Source organism: Hirundo rustica, chromosome 1, assembly GCF_015227805.2.
Source record: "Hirundo rustica isolate bHirRus1 chromosome 1, bHirRus1.pri.v3, whole genome shotgun sequence".
NCBI lineage: Eukaryota > Metazoa > Chordata > Aves > Passeriformes > Hirundinidae > Hirundo > Hirundo rustica.
In genome coordinates this window covers 115,219,150-115,244,385 of record NC_053450.1, presented here as the reverse complement: position 1 = coordinate 115,244,385, position 25,236 = coordinate 115,219,150, and the positions used below count along the sequence as shown (strand labels likewise).

The 25,236-nt window shown below is 37.0% G+C and overlaps 1 protein-coding gene across 8 annotated transcripts in view; it reads left to right on the top strand.

Annotated features, from left to right (window-relative positions):
* RBMS3 (RNA binding motif single stranded interacting protein 3) overlaps positions 1–25,236 on the top strand; it is a 706,233-nt gene that overhangs the window by 658,532 nt on the left and 22,465 nt on the right. For all 8 annotated transcript variants that reach the window (XM_040055262.2, XM_040055272.2, XM_040055279.2 and 5 more), the window contains one exon: positions 8,572–8,682. In XM_040055262.2, coding sequence (XP_039911196.1) covers positions 8,572–8,682 — 111 coding nt within the window. The remainder of the gene's footprint in view (positions 1–8,571; positions 8,683–25,236) is intronic.

Sequence of the window (25,236 nt, the reverse complement as noted above, 5' to 3'; positions counted from 1 at the left end):
TTTTAACTAGTCGAGGGACAAATCCCAATACAGAATGGAGTGGATTCCATCCATAGCCTCCCCTAAGGAGTTACAAGTCCAGAAAATGAAATGCAATTCAGGATCTGGGTCAGGACATGCAGACTGTGAAAATTTGGGGGTTTAAATGAGAGGAAAGGCAAGCTGGAATAGTCTTCTTTCCATTACTGTGTGGGAAAGGGCTTTGTTTAACATTACAGGTTACAAATCTAACAGAACATGACAGAGAGACAGATTTCTGTATTTGTCTTCTCTAATAAGGGCACACTTTTAGTTTTAAAGATTGGTATGAATCACTCTGATCTAGAACAGAATTGGTATATAACATGAGCAGTGGCTTAGTACAAGATTTCCCAGTCTATCATCTTCAAGTCTAAAATCTATTATTGAACAGAAGCATATCTTTAGAAAAGCATCCTTACTCACCCTGGGTTTCATTTATAGCATCTTCTGCTATCTGTCTTTCCTAATAGGTAGGATAAGAAGGATTCCTGTGAAGATTATGTGCATATTACTGGTCCTCATCAGCTTTCCAGAACTTTTATATTTGAGAAATTGTATAAGGAAGGAAAGTTTTTAGACCCTCCATACCTTTAATCTTCCTTTGTGCAGGAGCTGCCAACAAGGAGTAGAGACATAGGCAGCAGATAACAGTGCCCCATAGTGCATCCTCGTAGCTGAGCTCAGGAGTGATGCAGCAACATTAACCTCAGAATTTCAAGGTGGCTTTCTACCCACCCTTTGCAGCTGCATACCTGGACAACATGGTAGCCCTTACATCCCCATGGCTGTGAGAGTGCAGCCTAGATTTAGGCCTAGCCTAGGAATTAGCTCTGATGTTGAAGAGTTGCCTTTGGCATGACGTTGGATGGGCTGGCATGAAGTCCAGGCCCAACTGTGCGAAGCTGCTTTATTTGTATTGTCCATCACTAATAAATTCTAGCTTGCAAGAGCTTTTCTGATCTCACAGTTGCAGGGAAACATTCTGATACTAACCATTGCTTGACCATTGTTCCCATTGTCCTCTCAAGTATTTGGGATCTCACAGAGGAGCAGTCTGCTGTCTGCCACCCTAGCACCTTAGTACGTCTCCTTGGAATTTCATTCAGTGATACCACATCACTGTTTTGAAAGCTGAAGGTATTTCAGATATTTCCATCTAAGTCTGGTGTGTTAAGTCCTTAGAGTGTTGCAGACTTAACACCACGCACAGCCATACCACTTTCTTCATTGTGTAGGGTGTCATTTTTGTCATCTTACCTCTAATATGACCTTAATACATGGGATTATATTACCAGCCTGCTTTCCGTTTGGTTTTGGGTTGGGTGGGGGGTTTTTTGGGTTTTTTTTTTTTTTCTCTTATTGATAGCCAGTTCCTCATAATTTCTGATGTCTCCCAGTCTCAGTGTTTGTCCTTCTAATGAGTAAATCTTTTAATCCTGCTCATCTGTTAGATTACAGCTCACACAGTGCAAGTCCCTCCAGGTGTTGGGCAGGAAACAAAATGCAGCACATCTGTGATGGGCCATTGCAGTGTCAAAGCTACAAGTGCACTTAAAAGAAATGTCACTGGTGTTTCCTCCCCAAACCCAATTAAGCACTCTCTGTGCCTGGCAAATGACCTATGCACTGAATCTTGCCAAAAAAGCAGAGATCAGCAGCCTGGTGTGTCAGACACTGTGTCATGTCTGTTGTCATGCCATGATGGAGCACACAGACAGATGGGACTGCCTCACCTTGCATGGAAAACTTGAGGCCCAGGGAGAGACAAGGTCCCACTACATTAAATACATCTTACATGCTCTTGTGTGACCGAACCTCTCTGTACCTCAACATAAAAGCACAATCTTCTGGAGGCAAAATTTCCAATCAAACATTTTCCTTGTTTTAGGAGCATGTTTGCCTGAGAAAAATAAAATTAGTAAGCATTTCCAGCCAATAATAGAAGTTTGTCCTCATTGCTCATTAAATGTTGCTCATGAACAAGAAGTTTAAAAAACAGTCACTGTTGCTCGTAATTTTCTTTGCCATAATAATTCCTGCATTGAGAGTTTCAAACATTAAAAAAACCCAAACCTATCCACATACTGAAAAAATGTTGTGGCCTGAGTGGGTGTAATAGCATTGGCAATACAATTTTTCTTCCCATGTGTAATTTTGTGTGTGTATACATGTAAGATCAAACTGTTGAGGATACAAATATGACATCCTTTTAGAAAGTTTCATATGAACCCACTAGGGCAAGGAAGTGAAAATTCAGGCTAAAGACTGCTGCTGGCTTGTATTTTAATTGTACGGTTTGATAATATCCATTTATTACCTTGTTAGAACTAGGATGTGCCATTAAGTGAATTTTTACACCTGGTTATAGGCAAGAAGGGAAGGAATAGAACAGAAGTGTTGGAGGGGAAATATTATTTGAATTGAATTTAAATAGATGAAATTCCATTCTGATGTCAAGAAAAACTAGTCCACAGAAAAGAGATTCCTGATTCCCATTTACTAGGATGGCACGTCAGCTGCTGGGAGACAGTGGAGGAAGGAACTATTTCATCCACATCAGAATATATGTATGTAACAATATAAACAGAATCAAATTGCTTGTTTTGACATGGACTGAAATCTTTCTTTTGTGAAATCTGATAGTGGGAAGGGAAGGAGAAGATTTGATCTTTGTATTACAGTAGTTATGTCCCAGGCAAATTACCACCTTTGTGTTTCTTTTTTGTCTTCCGGGGATGCTAAACCCTATTTGAGAGTTGTGAGGATTCTTTTGTTCGTGACGGCTGTTCTTGACATAACAAAAGCACTGATACGTGGAGTGGCTACATAAAGCCATCATACAGCCAAGTGCATACTCATAAGGTGAAGAGTAGGGAAAAAAAAGCAAATGAGATTTCTCATTCTCTTCTCATACTGCCTAATATAATACATTTATTAACTGGTACAATATCATTTCAGGTATTGTTTTATTTGTGCACTCAGTTACTAATATAAAACTCTTCCTATTGCATCAACTGTCTTTTCCTCATATCTTAATGTTTCCATTTCTAAATCTTTTTCGTCTGCATTTGTACATGTAGCCTAGTATCTGTTCATTATCAAAAGCTGTATTTCAGATTCGGAGACAGGAAATACAAGGCAAGAAGGACAATGGAAAGAAACCATCAAAAAAAACTTGGCTATTGTTGTGAGAAAGGTGAAGCCTACACAAGGGTCACTTTTGTGCTTTATTTACCACACTATATTTGGAATCTTAATCCTTTAAAACCAGTTACTTCTGGGCAGTAACTCTCTTGGACCTGTGACATATACTTTCAGCCAAGGAAAGAAGTTCACAAACACACAGCAAAAACATAAAAAGGGAAAGCAAATATGCCCATTGCTCCTAGGAGGTTCAGCTAAGTTATGAAGGTGATGTCAGATAAGAGTTTGGATTTATGCCCAAGATTCAAAATATTACCTGGTGAGCTCATGGTTTAGTACTCAGTACAAAAGCAGTGATCAGCATTGATGAAGGTCTGTATCAGGTTTACCTATTCCAAAGTTAAAGCTGCTTTAATTTAGTGGAGGCTTTGGGCTTCTTGCTAGCTTTATCACATTTTTAGCAACCTTTTGAAATCATCAATGTAATGAAATCAGATCCTAAGACTTGCAGAGTATACATTTTTACCTGATGTTTGCTGATCTTCTTCACTATACTTAAGTCGTAATTTAATCTCTGATAAACTGCCAAATGCCAGGGCAATTGCTACCTTTTCACTGAGAAAGGGAAATAAGATTTCCTTTGTTTTGGAATATCAACAATATTCCCAGCAGAGTTGATGACAGAGGACAGAAAGGATTTCAAAGCTACCTTTAATCATCCTCCAAGAGTCAAAGGAGTTTAGCCCTTACCATCCAGTTTGGAGTATTCAGTGGACTCGTTTCCAACAAATGGACCTGGTTTTTTTGCTTCCTGTAGGGGGAAACCCAAGGAGATCAGACAAGTCAGAGTAGACAGAACACTAAATCAGTCGAAATACGGCCATAATTTGTTCAGTGTGCGGAGAGAGTGTATTTGTCTGCAAAAAAAGCATGCGTGTTGATTTTTTTCATATTAATTCTTGATAGATATGTCTGTCTGATAAGTATGAGGAAAGTCATCCTTTCACTCAGCTTAATAAAACCTCAAGAAACAACATGTTCTCAATAACATAAAGACATTCACTTGGTAGTAGGATAATGCATTTTCAGATGGAATGGCCTGATGCTTATATGTCTGCACAAGATATCTGTAAACAAATTTGAAAAGTAAGTTTTCTGCTGTAAAGTTTGGTGGCTTTATATTGGCCAGTATTTACGAAGCAGAATTTGTAAGTATGCTTAACTTGTTAAAACTTCTTAAATAAAGGAAAAGTAAACTCTAAAATAAACAGATGCTTACTGTAAGCTTTGAAAACTATTTATTCAGCTGGTATTTTCCCCTTAAGTCCAATATCAGTATTAGAATACTGGAATAAAATAGAAGCCTTTAGTGCAGTTCATTATTGTTGAAAGCTGTGACTAACTAATCCATCCTCCCACTGGGCCTTAAGTTCATCTCTCAGTTAGTGAACTCCCCATGCCTAAAACCTCCTAACACACTTTTTATTTCTGATGTCACTTTCCCACCCTTCAACAGACAAAAGGTGTCATGGGTCTTTGCACCAACATAGACTTATTCTGCTGAAGCCTTTTGATATCGGCAAATACTTAAAGATATTTCACCTCATATAATAAACTGTATTCGGTGTAATTCCTGTAATTTGATTTTGTTACCGTAGAGGGGGTGTGCAGTGTTCATAGTTACTAAAGTCAGATTTCTCTCTTTGTAAGTGATATATATTCTGAAATATATACATTCACTTTCTTATAGGAAAAGTATGTTCGTAAAGCTTAAAGCATTCTAAAACAGCAAAGTCTTTCAAATAAAGTGAAGAGAAAATCAGCCTATCTTAGGTTTATCAAAATGTTGCAAAAAACATGCATGTCTGTATCATTATTCCTTACCATTTGCCTTGTTAATTTCTCTAGCATCAACACAATTATATGACAAGTCATATACTGAGAATATCTTGCTGAATTTAAAAGTCATTATAATAACCAGTTTCTTGTGGAAATTAAAGAAAACAACAACAACAAAAAGTAATCATACCAAGACAACAGGGCAACAGGACAGATCTGAATAATTGACAGGCCAACTACTTTTTTCAGCAATGACAGTGGCAAAAACCTTATGATAATTTGTGCTACAGGTTTTTTGCAATGAAACTGGGCCTTAAGTAATTGTTTGCAATGCTAAGATGCCTTTCTATACATTTACAAACTCAGTAAAATCAGACATCCAAACAGATGAAGACGAAAAAATATATTTGATATAACCTTTGCCAGTAGCCAACTGGATGTTTATCAGCAATTACACATTATAGGCTGAAAAGAATCAAATTACTTTTAATATGATGGCAACATCTGATGCAAGACATTTTTGTCTTCTACAGCTAAATAAATTGAATATGAATGGACTTGACAGCATGTATTATGAAACGCATTATGGTCTGGAGACTGCGTGTCGCCCTAACAACCAGACGATATTTCCTTAATTAAGCATAATTTCTTTCCTACGTGATCACAAGAAGATTCTGAACTGGTGAATTAATGATCTGGGAAATGCATGTAATTCTCTGCTCTAGGTAACTGTCAGCTTAAAACATGTTAAGCTGTCTTAGGAAAGCTGCAAATACTTGATTTGTTTTCCCAGCTTCTTTTTTCTAGTGTATTAAATGATGTATATTTAGGAACAGGAATATATATATTTTCAATTTGAAAATTATATGTTTTCTGTCTCTGAGCAATTTTTTTTGTTCCTGATATATTTTCTTTCCAGTCCATTTTTTTTTAATAGTTTGTTTGCAATACCTGTCCTGCTTACTGAAAGACATTTGCTCTCAGATTTCTCCATTCTGTGTCTGGCAGTTGTTACACTAAACCATAAGACTGCCTTCACCACTGCCCCTTCTTCATTTCCAGGTTCTTGAATTTACACCCAGGAATAGTTATCAGTCTGTTACATATGTAATCATAGCAAGTTTCTCTAACCATACTTTTGCAATAAGCATCTTTTCACAGCATTGCATCCAGAGGGTTCTTGACGATGTCCAGTGAGGGAGACTCCACAATCTCTCTGGGCAATGTACAGTACAGGGTCACCAGCACAGTAAAGAAGTTCTTCCTGTTGCCTGTTGCAACTTGTCAACACTGAGAAGAGCCTGGTTCCATGCTCTTCACACCTTTCCTTCAGATGCTTACATGCATTGATGCCCTCTAATCATCTTCATGCCCCCCTCTCAAACAGGTCCACATTCTGCTTATACTGGGGCTCCCAGAGCTGGACGCATCCCTCAAAGTGGTATCTCATGAATATGGAGAAGAGAGGGAAAATGACCTTCCTTGACATCATAAGCAGGAGTCCAACTTGTCTGTCATGGAAAGCCCTGAGGCAATTCTCCACCTTTTAACCAAAGGAGAACACTCCTTGTAGAGAGAACTGAGAACTGTTTATCAGTTGACAAATTTAATTTGAGCATGTATGGTTTGATAGAGTAAAAAGGTTGACCACTGAGCATAGAGCTTAAAATTTCCTATCATAATTAAAAAGTGTAGTCCAAACCCTAGGGCTTCATCTGGCTGCATGATATCCAAGGCCATTTCAAAAACAAAACAAGAACATTATTTTCATTGTGCGTGGTTCTTCTTCAGACTCTTGTACTGAAGCTGCTATGCAGGAACTGCTGGATGGGCTGAATGGGTGTGTGCCCCACAGATTTTTTTTTAGACTCTTTCATCCAAAAGAAAGAATTCAGTGTAGTAGTTCAATAAATTAATCAATAAATTAATCCATGTAAACCAGTGTAAATTAATATAGTCAATAAAGTGGCAAAAGTGGCAAGTGTTGCAGGTTTGATACGTGCACACCGATCAGCTTGTTTCCGAAGCATTTATTTGGAATCAAGACAGATACTCCATGGAGGATAGCTTCTGAAATTTGTCAGATTTCTCTAGGGACTCTTGTCAATGCAAGAAATGTAATCCACTCTGTGACATAAACCAAGTATTTATTTCATTTTCTGAGGGTATTACAAGAAGGACTGACCAAAATGAGCCTACCTTCTCATCCCACTGCTTGCAAGGAATGCATTTGCAGGGACTGCAGACTCTATACTTCTCAGATAGGATGTACATAGAAAAAATATTGCTGGAAGGTGAGGAAAAATTGAATTGGTATTTCCCCAGAATTTTGTATATTTATTTATTTTTATTTGCAACTGATAATTTGAAATCCTTAGTTTCTAATCAGATCCTTGGCAAAAATAGCTATATATAACTGTGAGATAGACATGTAAGAACAGGTTTTGAATGCTTTTGAAGAAAATTTGTTTTACAGGTTAGTTGGTTGGTTGGTTTGTTTATAGGTAAATTTTTCCGGTATTCTCAAAGGGAAAAAAAGTCAATTTTTTTGAACATATACGTCATCTACTTTTTTCACACTTTGTAGCAGATGTAATGTGGTTGTGCAAGTTCGTGACATGCACACAAAGACGCATACAAAGTAAAGTTATTATTTCATATATGAAAAAATGACTGGAAATACCGCTTTATGTCACTATCTGCGAGAAAAAGAGCAGACCACACTTTTTGACGGACTTTCTCTGACCAACACAGGAAATAGCATTTTACAACATAGAACTGAAGAGAATCAGCGCTTCACTAAGCCATGATGTTGCCAACATGGGATCTTGGGAAGTGGGAGAGCAAAAACTATGAAATACGAATGACAAAGAAACTCTCTCTCCAAAGCTCCTCTGGCATGCCTTTTGTTTCATTTTTTGGTCAAAGTCTCAGTCTTGCTTTAGTACATATGCTCTTTGTTATTAATGTCTTTGTTTTTCATGCAGAGAAGAAAAATGCTTTTTAACATTGTGTATGTGTTTTAAATGGGTGTCACTACCAAACTCACTGTCAATAGCTAGTCTTACTTAATCAGCTATAAAATATCATGAGTAAGGGCTCTTAACTGAGACTGGAAAAATCCAAGATAATTACCATAATAGGCCAGAGATCTCCGAGTCTGAAGGCTTTAGATGTTAGAGAAAATTGGGGACATATGTGTTCTGTCTGTAAGATTGTTCTATATAGGATATAGAAAAATGGAAATGACAGGCATTTTGCAATGTACAGTAGCATTCATCGTAGAAAGAACATATGCATTTGTTTGTCAGAAGCAATGAAGTGAAAAATGACACTTAATTGGAGCTGACATAAAATGGCCTCATTAGCAGTACAAATAATATATGTGTGTGGCTTGGTTGTCAATAGGAACAAAACATATTTCTTCTGACACATATATTAGTGTCTTTTAAGATTCATGTCAAGTTTTCAGTCAGGTTTACTCATTTAAAGATTGCCTCTCTTTTTGCCTTCTTTTTTTTTTTTTAATATGAGAGAGGTTGAACCATAAATTATGTGTGTTTCTAGGGTGCTGTGATAACACCAACAATGGACCACACTATGTCAATGCAGCCAGCAAGCATGATGGGCCCTCTGACACAACAGATGAACCACCTTTCCTTGGGCACAACAGGAACGGTAAGTTCTTTTTTTTCTTTTTTCTTTTTTTTCTCTATTGTAAAGCATCTATTGCTTACTGAGTTTCCTAAGGTAATTTACTAGTCTTTCAAGTGCTTTTCAGGGCTTCACCATCATACAGTCACCATTAGTTATGACAGAACAGAAATGACAAAGTAGTATGGGTAGTAAAATAGTAGGCCAACAAAACCTGATCTATATTTAAGAAGAATTACCTGTACTAGTTCTCATGTAATTATGGAAGTACTGCTCTATCAATTTGTTTTTTAGATTGTTTGCTTGTCAGTGTAGAAAGCATACCACTGGGGTCAGGAGTTCTGGCTTTGTGGTAGGATCCACAACTCACTTCAAACCATAGCAGCCAGCCATATGTATTTTGTTCCAGGTTTAGAAATGTGTTTTTTGGTCAAGGCCAGCTGTGTTTCCAGTATATCATATTTAAACATGCGTATTTCAGCAACTATTTTCAAATTTTCTTTTTAAGCTGTCTAGGTCAATTAACTCCCCCAGAGTCAGAGAAAGACAAAATCCCCTCTTAATTAAAATCATTTAAGCTCTCTGAAATGTTCCTAAAATACAGCAACTGCACACTATATATGGTGGTTTAATATGTGAATGTGTGCATACTGCATGTAATGTAAATTTTTGCAAAAATACAGGCATACATAGTACACATCTGTATGTGTACAGATTAGCACACATGATCTTTTATGTAACAATTATATGAAACAGATAATTATATAACATGCTCTGTTACGCACTTACCTTTTTTTTCACCACCGTGAAAAAAAGGGTAAGTGCATAACTTGATACTAATCCATAGGAACACAGTTTTCCAATTTGTATTTTAATTGAATAAGGTACTAAATGCAGTTGCATCTCTACTAAGTTATTTAACCCACTATGTTGGGTCACTTCCTGATCTCTTCTCTTCACCTCCTTCTTCCTTATCTGTTGAATTTAATTCTGACTCCAGTGTCTCATCTCATTTCTTTAAAAACCTCTGTTATGATCTAAGACTTCTGTATTTTTTCTGATGAAACTTAAATATGATGATCTATCATTTATTCTTGACATTTTAAATGTTGCATTCAATAATCAGAATTAGGAATTCCATCACAAAGTTAATCTCAGCGTTTTCCCCTTCATGAAATTCAAGGAAATACTTGGTCTAGTGAGAATTTCTGCACATGTAATTATTGTGATTCTAAAGCATGTTTAAAAGTTAAGGCAAGGAAATGGAAGATGAATTCTGGCTGTGCTATTGGGCAGCTCCTATGAATTTTCTTCCCCTGCCTGTCATTTTCAATTCCATAACTCTTAACACACGTCTTCTGCACTCATCGTCTCACAATCTTAATGCAAACTAGAGAATTCCCAGTTAATGTTCTCTTCTTGCTTGGGACCACTGTTACAGTGCTTACAGTAACAAATCCATCTGGGGAGTCAGGCAGAGGACTCTGAGAGGTAGTGGGTCATCTAGTGGATGACAATGAGATCCTGAACTCATCTTACTGCAACCAAATGAAAACCTTTCCTTTCTTTTCCTCACTCTTTACACAGTTTTATGTTTCAAGGTTCACAGCATTGCCTGTGATAATTTCTTGAAATACATTCAGAGGTATACCATACAAGTTTATGTTTACTATCTGCATAACTCCTAAGTCATTTGCAGAAAACTTAAAGAGCAAGAAAACAAAAATGATTGATGAGTGCTACAATATCCATAGGCTTTTCAAACATCTCAAATGGCACCCTATTTTATCACATACAGGATTTTTCTTAGATAAAAAAAGCATCAGCACCATATTCAGTTTAAGTACTCATGCAAGGAGTATAATCATGGATGTCATTGAGAATTCCTCCTGTTGGGAATTCCTCTTATCAGAAATCACAATTTGGGCTGCCATTTTGTTAGATGTATCCATCCAGATGTGAAATTCATTCTTCAGCATGTATTCTGTTACAGGAAAAAAAAAAAAAAAATGAGGAGCACAAGCTATTTGGAGATATTATTTATTTAGAGATATTTTTCTTAATTTATTTGGAATTCTGAGTTTTAGTCCAGAGAGAGGAGCATTGAGAGCATAAAGCATGAAGAATTGCACCAAGTCCAAGCCATACTACTGTGAGTACTACCTCAGCAGGACTAGGTTTTATGGGAGATAAAAGATGTAAATGATACATTTCTGTTATGAATATATTTTTTTCCATTTTCTCCTTAAAACTGTGCAACAGAGTGCGATAAAGAGCCACCAGCTACCTTTCAAGAAACCACCCAGATTTTTGTAGTCAAACAAGACAAAAAGTCACAAATAATTCTACTCAAATAATTCTACTCACTGTAGGCAGTAACTCTGTCCCAATTTAATTTAAAAGCTTGCAGTATGCAGAGCAGTTTTTATGGGAAGGCTTTGATATGTTCACTTCCTTAGATAAAGCATTTTGATAATTAACATATTTTTCCACTGAAACAGACCCCTGTGGTCACTTGAGTGAGAGTTGACTTCAAAACCACCTCCACACTTACCTGATTCAGGATGAACACAGATTTCTAAAACATTGCTTCAACAGAAAATCTACTCTCTAATGAGTGAGATAGAGAAATAGCATAAGGGCCTATGCAGCTTCGTATCTTGTGGGAATTACTCAGCCTTTTGATGCTCCTTGAAATATTAAAATACTCTGTCCAGGCTGGAGTCATTCTATCTCCCTTCACAGAGGAGCACTCTTTAGCTCATTGGTGAGGCAAGTGATCTGAGTAACAGCATCCTCTGCCATTTCCTGCCTTGACTCCAAAAACTGGATTTGAGTTTTGATCTCTCAGCCCTGAAGCACACATTAAAACCCTTGGGGGCAGCTGCTTCCATCCATTTGATTGTTTTATCACCAGCCCAGGTTGGGCTTAATGCTGGTAGGGCAGTTCACTTCCATCTGGGAGCATCCAGTTCAGCAGTCAAAACAAAGCCATTGTCCTGCAGAGTCACTCATAATCAGCTGCATTTCCCTTGTGCTAGGGAAACAAAACACAAGTAATTTTGTTTAGGAAGCCATTTGCCATGAATAGGAACAAGAATTTTTCTTTCTATCCAAACTCCCAAAGAATACATATTTAATTTCATTTTATCATATTTTTAACATTCTTATTTCTTATCTGTTATTGAATTGTTCACATAAAATTAGACATCTCTGCTATAATAAGCACTCCCTAACCAGTAGGATGCCTAACCAGGCTATCAAGATGCCAGGCCAAAGGAAAAGCTGGAAATCCATCTTTGCTTGAGTCCAGTGCCAAAGGATGGTATAGGGCACTGGAGAGAGAGAGGAGATAAAGGTGTGCCATTTATGGCATCTCAACCCTATGTTCCTGTGTTGTGTGAGAAATTGGTACAGCATTTGCATGTCCCAGTTACTGTGCTTTGCTTTCTGCTTCACCCACCAAGAATATAATTCTTTTTTGCCTTTATGAAAATCAAATTGATTTCTGCCGGTGAAAATACAGCTTTTGTTGCTGATGAATTGAGAGGCACGTGTGCTGCTCTGATCACTTCCCCATTCTGCTCAAAATCTGGAGTTAAGCAGACAATCTGCCAGAGGGATGATTTCTGCCATATTTATATGTATTTTTCAAAGATACCTCTTCACTCAAAAAGAGCAAAATGCATTTACATGGGTGTGCTAGCTGTGGGGAAATACATAAAGAAAACCTAGGCTTAAATTATGTCAACATTACAGCAAGAAAGCAATAGCTCTGAATATTCTGATTAAGGCTGACAACCCAGTCTCAGCTTCGACAACTGTATTAAAATGAAATTTTAATGCCAGAAGGCATAAAGTGAAGATAGACAAGGGGTTTAAAACTTGATTTTTTTTTACTAGTTTATTATTATTTATTATAGTAAGTCTTGCTTTTCCTATGTAATATTCATCTACAATTAGGTCTGCTAATACAAAAGGTACTGTAGAGGGAGAATAGAGTGTGTGAGTCTGTAAGGGTAGCACTGAAAGAGTAGCATTAGTATGTGTTTAATAATGTATGGAGGCTGGAATTGTTCCATCATCAGCCTGTCATTCAAAATGTTTCCGATACAGCCATTGATCTGACATCCCTTTCATGGTTTAATAACATTGTGATTGATGCCTGAGTGGATATAATACAAAAACCTTTAGAAATGTAAAAACTGAGCAGTTGGATCACTGCTTTCAGTCACTGCTGCTTGGCACTTCCAAGTTTGGCCATCAGCAGCAATAATCTGCCACTTCAGTGGGAAAAAGATTTTCTTATTCTTTCTCCTTTGCTTGTCATTCATGAAGGAAGTTTGCTGTTCTGCACTTTCCTGGTTGGGATTTCCCTCTCCTCCCTGGGAGGAATGGTGGATGGTGTTAGCATCTGTTTCAGATACTGCTTGGGTTCCGATTTCATTCTATAGTTTGAGGCAGCCCTTGTTAGGCAGAGGACTCCAGCTTTTTCTCCCTCTCCTTTGTAACTGCCTTATTGTGGCCTTATTTCATCTTAAACCTTTGAAGCCCACACCAATGGGAGAGTGAGTAGAAGCCAGGTTTTTTACTGAAACTGGTAGTTCAACTGACTGCCCAATTGTTCTTCACACTTCAAGTTCACTCAGCTTTCAGTTTCTAATTTAGAAACTTGATAGGCAACTTACAAAAATAAACCCTCCACTGCACATATGAAACAACAACAAAACAAACCAAAAAAAAAAAAAAAGTTTAATTGTTCCAAATACTCTGTATTAAAAATGCAGTCAGGAGAAAGATCCGCAATGACATAATGTGGGATCCTGTTGTAACTGCAGACTACCTTAACTCAGCTTTCCTGGTTTATAGTATCACCAAAATTTCTCAGTGGAATAGCGGGCTTGTTATGCAGGTACATCAGTCTTATCTTTCACTTTGTTAGTTCTTTTTGTTCCCAGCAAGGCTTGATGATATCTCCAGAACCCTTCAATGGAACAACAAGCTTGTTATACGTTTTTTATCTTTTATTTCATTTGGATGCTCCATGGTCACTGGTGGCTTAAAATGTCACCTGAAGGCCTCAGCAGAATAACTGCTTTGTTAGATAGGATTGGGTTTTTTTCCTTTTTAATCTTCCATTCTGTTTGCAGATACTACAGCTACATGGAGCTGAAACATTGTCGCATTCCCCTCATGTTCAGATTCTTGTTCAAAAAGTACTCTGTTATTCTAATTGTGTGTCACAAGGTCCTTGGAGAGCTACAGGAGCAAAAGTTTCTTTGCAGTCTTGTGCCTTTCACGTTATCGGGTGTTAATCTTAGAGCTCTTTTATTTTATTTATTGACTGACAGTTTCAGTTACTGCTTGTGTGGTAAATATAGGACTGAACCTATTTCAAGTGAAATAGCCTAGTTCAGGCTGAAACTAAGATCTTCCTTATCCTTTTACTCAGCCAAAGTCCAGGGCAGATCTAAGTGATTAACAACATGGAGCTGTCTGGGGCAGGAGATCCATTTAAGGAGAATTGATTCTGCTTAGAAGGCAGAAGATCAGCATAAATTCTTGTGAGATTTATAAAAAACAAGTAACTCCTCCTGCACCTTTCTTCCCACACATTCTCTTGAAAGGAGCTCCAATTTACCTCATGTGTAATTTGAGATAAAAAGGGGCACTTAGTGCGACTGAAAAGCACCAAATTCTAAGCAGTCGACAACAGACTAAGAACTTTCTTCATGACAGATTAAATCAATTTGTGAAGATCACTGCCATTAGATATTATCGAGACAAAAGGGTTAACAATCTTAAATATAGATTCATCATTTCTATAAGGAAACATTTGTGAATGCAACAGCATTTCTTGAGGAAAAATTCTTAAATTGACAGCCAAATACCTGCTCAGGTGAGCAAGGTAAGGTGTGATCTTTTCCCTTTCTGGACTGTCTTGAAATTCCACAGACTCATGTAAGAACTGGGCAGATCAGCTCTTGTGCAGCTGAGACTCTTTCTGCTCATCTGTTTCAACATTGGTTCCACAGTATATGTTTGATCATAGCTGTGGTTAGATGGTATTTTTGAATTAATAGAGTTTAAAAAATCATATATCTGTGGTGTTCCCCCTTCTCTTCTGAACTCAGCTCAACTTTCCTACCATTTGTTGGTAGTGGCTTACTGTTTGTCTTTTTCTGCAAGTGTGCCAATCTTCAAAGCCACTACCTGTCATAGGTAGGAAGGGAAAACATAAAAGGTGAATAAACACAGATGGAGGGAATTCCATTTTTGGTCCAAGCAGCACTTCATCTGAGCCCAGCAGGCCAGTAGCTTCTATTCTGTGTTAAATTTTACCATCACATAACACTTCCACCAACGAAAAAAGGGCTTTTGTTAAGGACTCTTTGCCTCTCTTTGAGGTATCAGCTACTGACTCAAAGTGACATTAGCCCAGATTCCCTTTCAGAGAAGGAATACACTCCCTGATTGTGGTGATAAAAATACACAACAGCACAAAGCAATAGTGATGGATCAGCAAAGCAAAAAGTATCAGCCAGAAAAGCCCTAACTAATATAACTTCATTTTCATCATCAAACTAACCTCAATTTGATTTGCAGATGACTTCACATAACTGTAAACTAGAACACTTAGAGGCTTGTTTCTCATATATTTTCTTAAATATGACTGCTGCAGTTCTTTTCTGTGATTTCTAGAAGTGCCACCTGGTGAATGGGAGTGTGGTTCAAAGCCACCTCTTCCAAGCATGTTGTTTTGTTTTGGTTTTTTTAGGTAGTGATAGCCATGCACTGCTGATAAAATGAATTCTTTTTTTTTTTTGATTTTGTAGTAATAGATAGAAACTGAAAGGCATAAAACTGGTAGTATCTGGCATAAATTTAGTGGTCTGCAGAATATTCCCTCAAAAAAGGCTCATCTGTAATTATACTCCCAGAAATTTTTGTTGATATCTATCCTACAGATGAACCAACATTGTGAACTCATTTTGCTATCTACTACTAGGTCATTTACCTAAATACTTTGAATTTCAAGAGGAAAAATATAATGTTCACACATTTTCTTGTGAAATTGTGCTGCTGCTATAAATGACAGGGCAAGTTAGGGGGAGAGAAAGAATCTCTTTATTTAGCAGACAGGGAAGTAGAAGAGAGGGACAAAAAATATGTTTAAAAAAACCCTGAAAATTGTAGGTTTGAAACATGCTACCACTGGCAAATGCAACAAGAGGCAGAAAACAAAAGTACTGTAAATGTCAGGGCTGTAATCTGTATTTTCTTGATGTATTTCTTTTGTAAATGTATTTTCTATTTTTCAATCAAGAAGAGAACTCTTTGCATTATTAGAATTAAACTTGTTTTTATTGTCCTGCCTGTGTTTAAACAAGGCTCAGGTAATTTTTACTGAAATGAGGAATCTGGCTTTCCAGAAGTAATAAATCCAAATATAAGTGATGAAGACAAGCTCTGTGGGGCTCTGTAATACAAGGCAAGTTTGAGGATCTTAGAGAGGTGAAGGGTATTTTTCAAAACCGTGGCTGTGTGAAAAGCAAGAAGTGTCTTCCAGAGGTGCTGCTCCCACGTTTCTTCTCCTCCAAGAGCTGGGAAACAGATCTGTGCTCATTTCTCCTCATGTACAAGAGCACACAAACACAGCAAGAAGTCTTGAAATCCTCAAAAGAGCCATATTGTCAGTGAAAAATAACAACTTGATAAATTATATAGAAAACCAGCCTGTTTATCCTAAGTAGTGTTGCAGTCCTTCACACAATATAATTTAGGTCTAAGGTGAAGCACTTGAACTGTGTCAGCTTCAGAGAGAGATGTAAGCTTTACCTGAAAGAAAAGGGCATGAAGGTGAAGGACAGCAGTGGTTTACAGCACAGTGTAGGTGCATGAAGGGTATCCATGGAAAGGAAAAGAAATTTTAGTGGTGCTACCAATAAGGTTGTGAACGCAGACTAGGGAAAGCATAACTTTCATATGTTGCAGAAATTGATAATGCATTAAGAGCTAGACTAGTGCGTGAAATGAAGCACAGAAAGTTTGTTTGTGACATCTAGAACTCAACTGGACCAAACACTTTAAAATCCACAGGAACGATTTCCATGTGTTGACACAAATCCAGAGCAGTGGCTAACAGCCTTTTTTCATCTCCAACCCCTGTTTTTCATCACAGAAAAATGTCGTAATTTCAGTAATATTCATTTAGGTACTGAGACTTCAAGATATTATAAAACTTTTAGAAATGTTTACTGAGCATGATGTACCAAGACTCAGAAAAGAGCTGTGCATCAAAATAACATTTTATTTACGATGTCTGAGGTTTATAGCCAAAGAGTAAGCATATGTTGTAACTGATCATTCACAGTATCTTCTTACTAAAAAACATTTGGAACCAAGAGGTAAGATTGATTCATTTCAACATGTGTTGTGTGATTAATGTGTACTGTACTCTTTGGATTTTATTTTTTTTTTCCCTTTCCAGTAAGACAGGTACATTTCATTAAGCAAAATGTTTCTGCTCTGCGCAGCAACCTTTGAATTACATTTCTCATGTTCTTTCATAAAGAAAATTTTTTAATTCCAGAGGCACTGGGACCTCACAGAAACACTAGATTTGCAAGTGTTGCAGTGTTTTGGAAGGTGACCTGTTGCCATGTTACTGAAAACACGTACAATGGAGTTGAAAGTGACTTTAATCTAAAATATGTTCATTATTTTATGTATTTTAGTAACAATAGAAAAGATAACATAACCTGTGTATTGGACGAAGTCCTGGAGCTGCTCGCAAAAATAATATTCCATTGAATTTCACTGCCTTTTCCCATATCCTATCCCACAGAATTTCAGCTCACAGTGCATTTCACAGTTAATCCATATGGTTTATCAGATGGTTGGCAAACTGGTACCCCAAAGGTTTAAACTTCTGGGAAGACAAATTACCAGTGCTTTTGAGGTATCTTTCTTGTCTCCTTCTGGAAAGAGCAGCCTGTTCAGGGTTCACTCATTTGTGAAGCAAGGTTAAATGAAGGAGCTAAAGATAGAGTCTTCATACATTGTGCAAGACACTGGGATCCTGTATATACAGTGATTTCAACCTAAAGTTCTCAGAAAAGGATAAGCTTTGTTTAAATGATTTACAATTGTATAGAGAGCTGCTGATGGCAATAACCTCTGTGCCCTCTGATAGTATTTTATTGTCTGTGAGTTATGGGTGATTCTGTGTCAGAGCTACAAGGCTGTAGAATCTTCTTGCTCCTAAAAGACTCAATTTGGGAGGAGAGTTCTGCTATACCTAATACTTACTATGAAACAGCTCAGTCAGCACTTTTCATTGAGCTGTAGCAAGGGGTTTGAGAGCAGCTGTGTTGAGTGAATTTGGGAGTTTGCTGAATTGAATTGTTTTTTCTAGCAAGGTGATAAACTGTTGAACACAGCAGATTTCTACTGTGTGGCAGAGGTGAGCCATACCTCATCAGGATGGGCTCAGGGAGCACTTGTACCCCAGAGGCACATCTTATTCTGGTCCTGTGAAGAACTGTTCTATCCTTCATGGCATTTTATGAGTTTTGAATGTGGTAGGCACACCTGAATGCTTCGAATTTTGCCTTTTTAATATTAGTAGTTGTAATACAGCAACAGAAACTTTGTTAAGACTTTAGTATCTAAATGTCCAAATGATTGTGCGTTTGCCAGCCTCAAATCCCAGTTTTCCTTTTCTGTGTTTCCCTTGGGGGTTTCTCTTAAATCAGTATAATATTTATATGACATAAACTGATTTCTCTGATACAACAACTTCATGCTGTCTATGTTCTCTGGCTTGTGAACCACAGCTGTGTGCAGTGTTTGAAGTATAAACCAAAGGTGCTATGATTTCCAAAGTGATTTTTTTTCAATTGCTCAGACACCTGACTGCTTCCTTCCTCCTGTTTACTGTAATTTTGCTCTGCTGCCAGCCTTTTCCACCTAAAACACCTGCACTTGACTAAAAAATTAGTTGTATTTATTCTTTTTTCAGTTGCCGTTTTTGACAGTGCAAATCTGAGTCACAAAAATACAGTAACAAGGGGAAGTGAGAAGCGGGCTATGATGGTATTCCCACAGATAACCTTGCCTAGTTTATCCACAGAATCCAAATTGGTGCTCAAAATTTTAGTGTTCAAAGATGACTTTTTAACAAAAGTTATCTTGCTGACTTTCTTTTAACATACAGACCGTCCTAACTAGCTTTAGTAGAACTGATTTCATCTGAAGACAATGGACTTATCTCAGAATCTTTAGTTTTCTGGAAATAAATGTCTGTTCCAACAAAATGGCTGTAATTTGATTGATGGGTATTATTTTCCTATACACATTCTATAAGTTTATTGTATTACATGAAGTTTATCCATAACTAAAAATGCAAATAGCAACAATTTCAGATTTCCTTGATGCACAAGGGGACATGAGGAAATAGTTAATAGCAAAAAATTCCACTCTCTGTGTGGCCGTTAGTTGAAGAAGGAGGTTTCCTTATTTTATTTGTACCTGAACAATATTGTCAGGAGAAGACCTCTGACCTTGCTGAAATCTTTATCCTTTGTTTAAAACTGGCTGTAACAGAGCTGGAAATCAGAAAATGATTGATGTAAAAATTCAAAGTAATTAATCTGCAACAGAAGGCAAGGAAAATAATACATTTCAAGGCTTATAAATCCACTTTTCTTTTTCATTAATTTTCATACAAATGTCATGAGCAGTGTTATATTTTCCTGCATTTCAAAGCAGAAAAATATGGCTTAAGCACCAAGGCATCATCTTGAGCTTATTTTTAATATTAGTATTTTTACTTTATTGCATTCACTATTGGATATGTGTATATTAAGGACTCTTAATTATATGATTGCAATTACAAGTCTGGCAGAGAAGTGTAAAGTGTTAGTGTCTCTTGTCTGTAATTGTTCTACAGAGATCTTTGCAGGCAGAGCTGATCCAATTGTAAACTAAGAAATTTCTGTACTTATTGATAGTTTGAAGCACTTACTTTTATGCAGTTCAGTTAGTTCCGTTTATGAAGCTGTGGCATTTCTATGGAAGCTTTTTAACTCCATCTGCACATATCCTGCAGATTTATGCCAAACATTTCTTCTTTTTCTTTTTTTTTTTTTTTTCTTTCCCTAAGGTACAAATTATAAATGAGGGAATCTGTAGTATTTGCTGCTCTTTCCAAACAGAACAGGACTCCAGTCTTTTCAGAGACATCCTAAGGAGGAGAACAACTGTCAAATAGTTGACAAATATGCATCTATATTGCATTTTATATTCTCAAGGTGTTTTAAAAGTGTTAATTAAACCTTACAGCATCACTTAAAAAATAATCCAATAATTGCAAGTACTTAATTCCCTTTGAGGTAAATGACCTCCATACAGTGGAGTCTTTCTTATAGTATGGACAGAAGCTCCTTTTCCCAACCCAGGGATGCTCAGCTGTACATTTGAGGTAAAGCCTCAGTGTGATGGACTGCCATAAGCTGTTCTGATCAAGGCAGCTGAACTAATCAGCCCATTCTTCTCAGTTAGAAAAGAGAAGATCTTACCAGTTGAAGTTAGATTTGCCTTTACTGCCTAGCAGTGAATCCTAATTGCTTCTCACAGAATAATCTGTAATAATCTGCCCTCTATATTAATAATAATGAAAAATATTTTTAAAAATAATTATTCATTTAACTCAGTGTTCTGAATTCCCATACCGAATTATATCATGAATGTCAAATGCATTTTGGCATTTATATTTCCCTGTGTACACTAGCAGTATGGACAGCTGCGTCTTGGTGGTTGTACTTAATGTTTTTAATCTTGCGCTGTTTTCATCTTCATGGTCCGTGTAGTGTTTCTCATGATCTTCACAACAAGCAAAAAAAGTTCCAGTCCTGAGGCAAGGATGACAGTTAAACAGATGCTGTTTCAGTTCACAATTACCATTCCTTCAAGGCTGTTTGGGGATATTACAGCTGGGCAGGCTATCAAACCATCCCCCACACACACCCTCCCATCCTAAGATTAAACTCGTTGTCCCTGACATCAGCCACTAAGTGTGAGGAATCTGCAAATGCCCTCATTCAGCTTCAGAAACAGCCAGTTTTATACTTTCTAAGTGTTAACTCTGCTAATTTGTATTTTAGCAGTGTGGCCTCTGAGTTCTGTGTAACACTTGTATGTTAGCATCAATCCTTCTTTGTAAGGTAAATCATGCAAAGTCCTATGGCTTTAAAGTGTTGACATAAATTTATTTGACAGGAAAATGGCTACTTTGTCATTTCTGTCATATTCTTGGACTAGGAAATCTGTGGTGCAGTTAGGACTTTGTCCACAGCAAATATTTGCACAGCACTTAATCTTTTTTTCTTTTTTCTTTTTTATTTTTTTTTTTAATATTATGTATAAAAGGAAAGGAGAAAAGGAACATTATGCTGATCAGTGAGTGCCAGTGCAAAATGAAGATGTCTGAGCTTTCCAGTCAGTCCATGTGCCAGAGCCAGAAGTGCATCAAAGAACCAGAACAGACAACTTAGCATAGAAATAGATACTCTGCAAGATCCTCCTGAGACGAACAATTCCCTGACTAGGCTGTGGCATTTAGAATAGGCCAGAATTGCTTGCCTGTACAGGCGTTGGTGAAGCATTGGTTCCTTTTCGCATGATTGGAGCAGAGGGATCAGAAGAGCTTACTGAGAACTCCTGTTAGGGCCTGTGTAGAATATTTTAAATATATGCCTTTAAGGAAATCTGAAGATGATTGAATTTCAGTTTGATAGCTTTTTTCTTTTTTTTTTTTTTTTTTTAATCCATGCCTTGTCGCAAATAATATTTAAGAGAAACACATCTCTTAGATTTGCCTCCTGATCTCATGATGAAGGGAAGGGTTGAAGATGTTCTTTTAGAGCACATAGGGGAAAGTGTTACAGCCTTTCTGTCTGTTCCCAAGTGGAAGTATCTGAAACATTCCCAAGTATGTGTAAAGAATCAGTGGTGTCCTAAAGAGGAAAGCTAAATGGCCTAATAGAGATTTGGGAGAGTACAGGAGACTATCTCTCCTGCTGACCTTATCAGTTACCATAGTTTTGCTGTCCTTGAGAGTAATGTTCTATTAATCTGGATTATATTTGAGAGGATGAAGTGTGGCAGATTTTTTGTCAGTTTTAATGTTCCAGAGTGATTCATAATGTGAAATTAATATATTATTTAAAGTATATCTACACCTCTGACTATGCATTGTGACACAGTCAAGGGATCTTGTTCTCTCCTAAAACATAAGCTCTATTAATTTTATTTGCCACTTGGAGCATCTGTCTTGTACCATTTTTCAAGCTGTTGCTATGTAGCCACTGAAAAAGGGATGAAAAATTGTCTCTAAACTTTGTATTTCTTTCATTCAGGTATAAATTTGAAAAATTCTATGACAACAGGATTAAACATGTAGGAATTGCATATTGAAACATTTTAGAGGGCGTTCCAGACTATCCTTCTGTAAATTGAGCAATGCATCTCTTGGTACATTTTTTTGTTTCCTCTCCTTTATGACAAGTAGCTCATTGGTCTACAGCATTTCCTTTCTCTCTTGAAATGGTTTTTAAATATGCACTGCTGCAAAACCTTCCTTAAAGCCAGTCATGACTGGGTATTTTCTCTTTTCTATTTTCCCCTTTGCCCAGCCTTATCTTTCTTTATCTTGAATTTGCCTTTGGGGCCAGACTTACCCACCTCTCTGAGCGGGATGCAAAGTTTCTCAACCCCTCCCTTTCTAGGTCTGCTCCCAGCCCAGGGAAGCACAACCTTGCAGGGCTTGTGAGTGACACAGTAATACATTGCCTGCATGAGAGCTGACAGTGCTCTGAGAAATATGGCGGTACCTTTGCCCTTGATCAGGCTTCCATTTGAAAGTTTTCATTTTGGTAATTACATCCTTCCCAGATAGTAGCCCTAGTCATTGATCATACTAATATCATTATAACTGATTCCTGTAAGTCACCTTTTAAAGACATTTTCAATGGTTTCTTTTCCCTCAATATCTTCTTCCTCTGCAGTCACAGGATAAGACTTTTTCTGTCTACCCTTCATCTGATTGATTGGAAATGTCAAATACTTCCTTTACGTATGGCCTGGTAATATACACATCACATTTCTTCCCTTGGGATCTTAATCAGAACAAGTAATGGCCTTTAGCTTTTCTCATTAGCAAAATGGAAAAGCACCATACCCAATCCATTAGAAATACAGCACTGTAATATGAATTTATAGGAAAATGGCTGCATGCCAGCAGACACGGAGTGAGTTTACCTTAAAGGATTTTCAGGAAAAGAAAAGAAAAAAGAAAAGAAAAGAAAAGAAAAGAAAAGAAAAGAAAAGAAAAGAAAAGAAAAGAAAAGAAAAGAAAAGAAAAGAAAAGAAAAGAAAAGAAAAGAAAAGAAAAGAAAAGAGAAAAGAAAGAAAAGAAAATAAAAGCAAAAGAAACCAAGAAAGAGAAGATGAAAGAGAAAGAACAGAAAAGAAAAGAAAAGAAAAGAGAATAGAAGATAAAAAGCAGAAAAGAAAATAAAGAAAAGAAAAAAAAGAAAAGAAAATACAAGAAAGAAAAGAAAAAAGAAAAGAAAACAAAAGAAAAGAAAACAAAAGAAAAGAAAAGACACGAAAAGAAAAGAAAAGAAAAGAAAAGAAAAGAAAAGAAAAGAAAAGAAAAGAAAAGAAAAGCCAGTCTTTCTGTTTGGCTTGCAAACATTTTGAGCCATTAGTTATCATGCCTGTTTGCTGTTGGTCCTTAAGTGCTGTTTGGGCATTCATATAAGGAGCATATAAAGGGCATCCATAAGGAGGAAATATGGGTGTTTTAACATGTATTTATACTTTCCCCAATGTTGATTCACTTCCTGGATTATTCTCCTCATAATCTCTATCAGAATTAGGGAGAGGGGAGGAAACTGGGGGGATTTTGTTATTTTCCTTTGCTTCTAATTTTTCACAGAATGTGCTAGCTGAAAGAATGTATGAAGTGCAACCATTTCAGCATACTCGTCTATCAAGATGAGACTGCTGCTACACTTTTTTTAGTCCTGTCTAAAACTATTTGCAATCAGTACAGTGAGAGCGAGGGCAAGACTGATGAACAGATTTTTTTTCTCCAGTGATGGGAATTGCTTTATACTTGGTCCAGTCTTCATTAGCCCTAGAAATTATTAAAATTCATACACCAGCACAGAAAACTTTCAGTGCTTGTATTTTCCAGAACTGAAAGAAGGTTCCGTTAAAGCACAAATCCATACCAAATGATAATTGTATATAATTTGAATACATATGAGGTGATTCTGTCTCCTTTGGAAAACTAGTGCTGAAAGAACCCAAAGAACAGCCTTGGAATGCTGCTATGCTGCCAGCACGAAGACACATCTGTTTTACTGGCCCCTTCAAGCATTGTTCATGTTATTCCTGGTAAAATAACTACTAAGCACACCCATAAAGCTCTATTTAATAGTGTCTTAGGAAAAATGAGCACTTGCACTTTTTTATTTTTCAAACAAACCTCATGTTTCCTATGTGTTAAATTGCTCACATGTACAGAGTTAAAGCTGAAGCATCAGGCTTGCACTCTTGGCTACTTCACTTACAGTTCATCAGCTGTGTTGATCCTACTTCCCCAATGAAACAGTATCTAGTAGGATAAGAAAATACTATAGTGAAATAGCATGAAAGACCTGCGGGAGTCAAAACTGGGAGGCAGTCTAAAGGGACCTCTCTGTAGGAAGTGAATTACTGATTAGAAGATAAGACAGGAGGGCGTAAGGTAAGGAGGGATGCCTATTTTTTTGAGGTATTGGGATTTTTTTTTTTCCTTCTTGCATTTTCTGTTTTCTTCTGCTAGTTTTTATTGTTTTGTTTCGTTTTGTTTTTTAATTTTTGGTATCTTTTCTTATTCCTTAAATCTTCCCCTTATTTGGATGAAACAGTGACAAATTAGGAGAGATTCTGTGTAATTTTATCCTGCAAGTTTAGGAGTTCAACATTGTTATCAGATCATCACAAGGTAGATAAGGTGATGACATAGCAGTGTAGTTCAGTCCACTCTGCTAAAAGTCAAGGTTTCTCCTTAGCTTTTGTAGCCCTATTGCTGGTATGGTCCAGTGAGCCTCAGAGATCCTCCCACAGCTGATAATTTAAATACACGGGGGAAGACTGTAGTATTCCTGCACACTCACGCTCTATCAGTAGGGCATTGACTTTAATTTTAAGGTGATCCTTCTCCCACAAGAATTTCAATAGTTTGTGAAAAGTGGGAAAAGGAAGTCTTCTCCAAAAATGCTTACAATTCCACAGCTCAGCCATGTAAGCAAAGCTAATGATCATGTAAATACATTGAAGGATTTTGACACAACAAATTTATGCCAATGAGACGCAATAATTTGTACTACATCACTTTAAAGCACTTTACTTTAAATGTACTAAAGTTGGCATCGGCATTTAAAGGTTAGTGTTCTCTAGTATCCCCACCCTATCCAAATACAAATATGGTTGATCCTTTTGCTGAAGTTATAGATAGAAGAA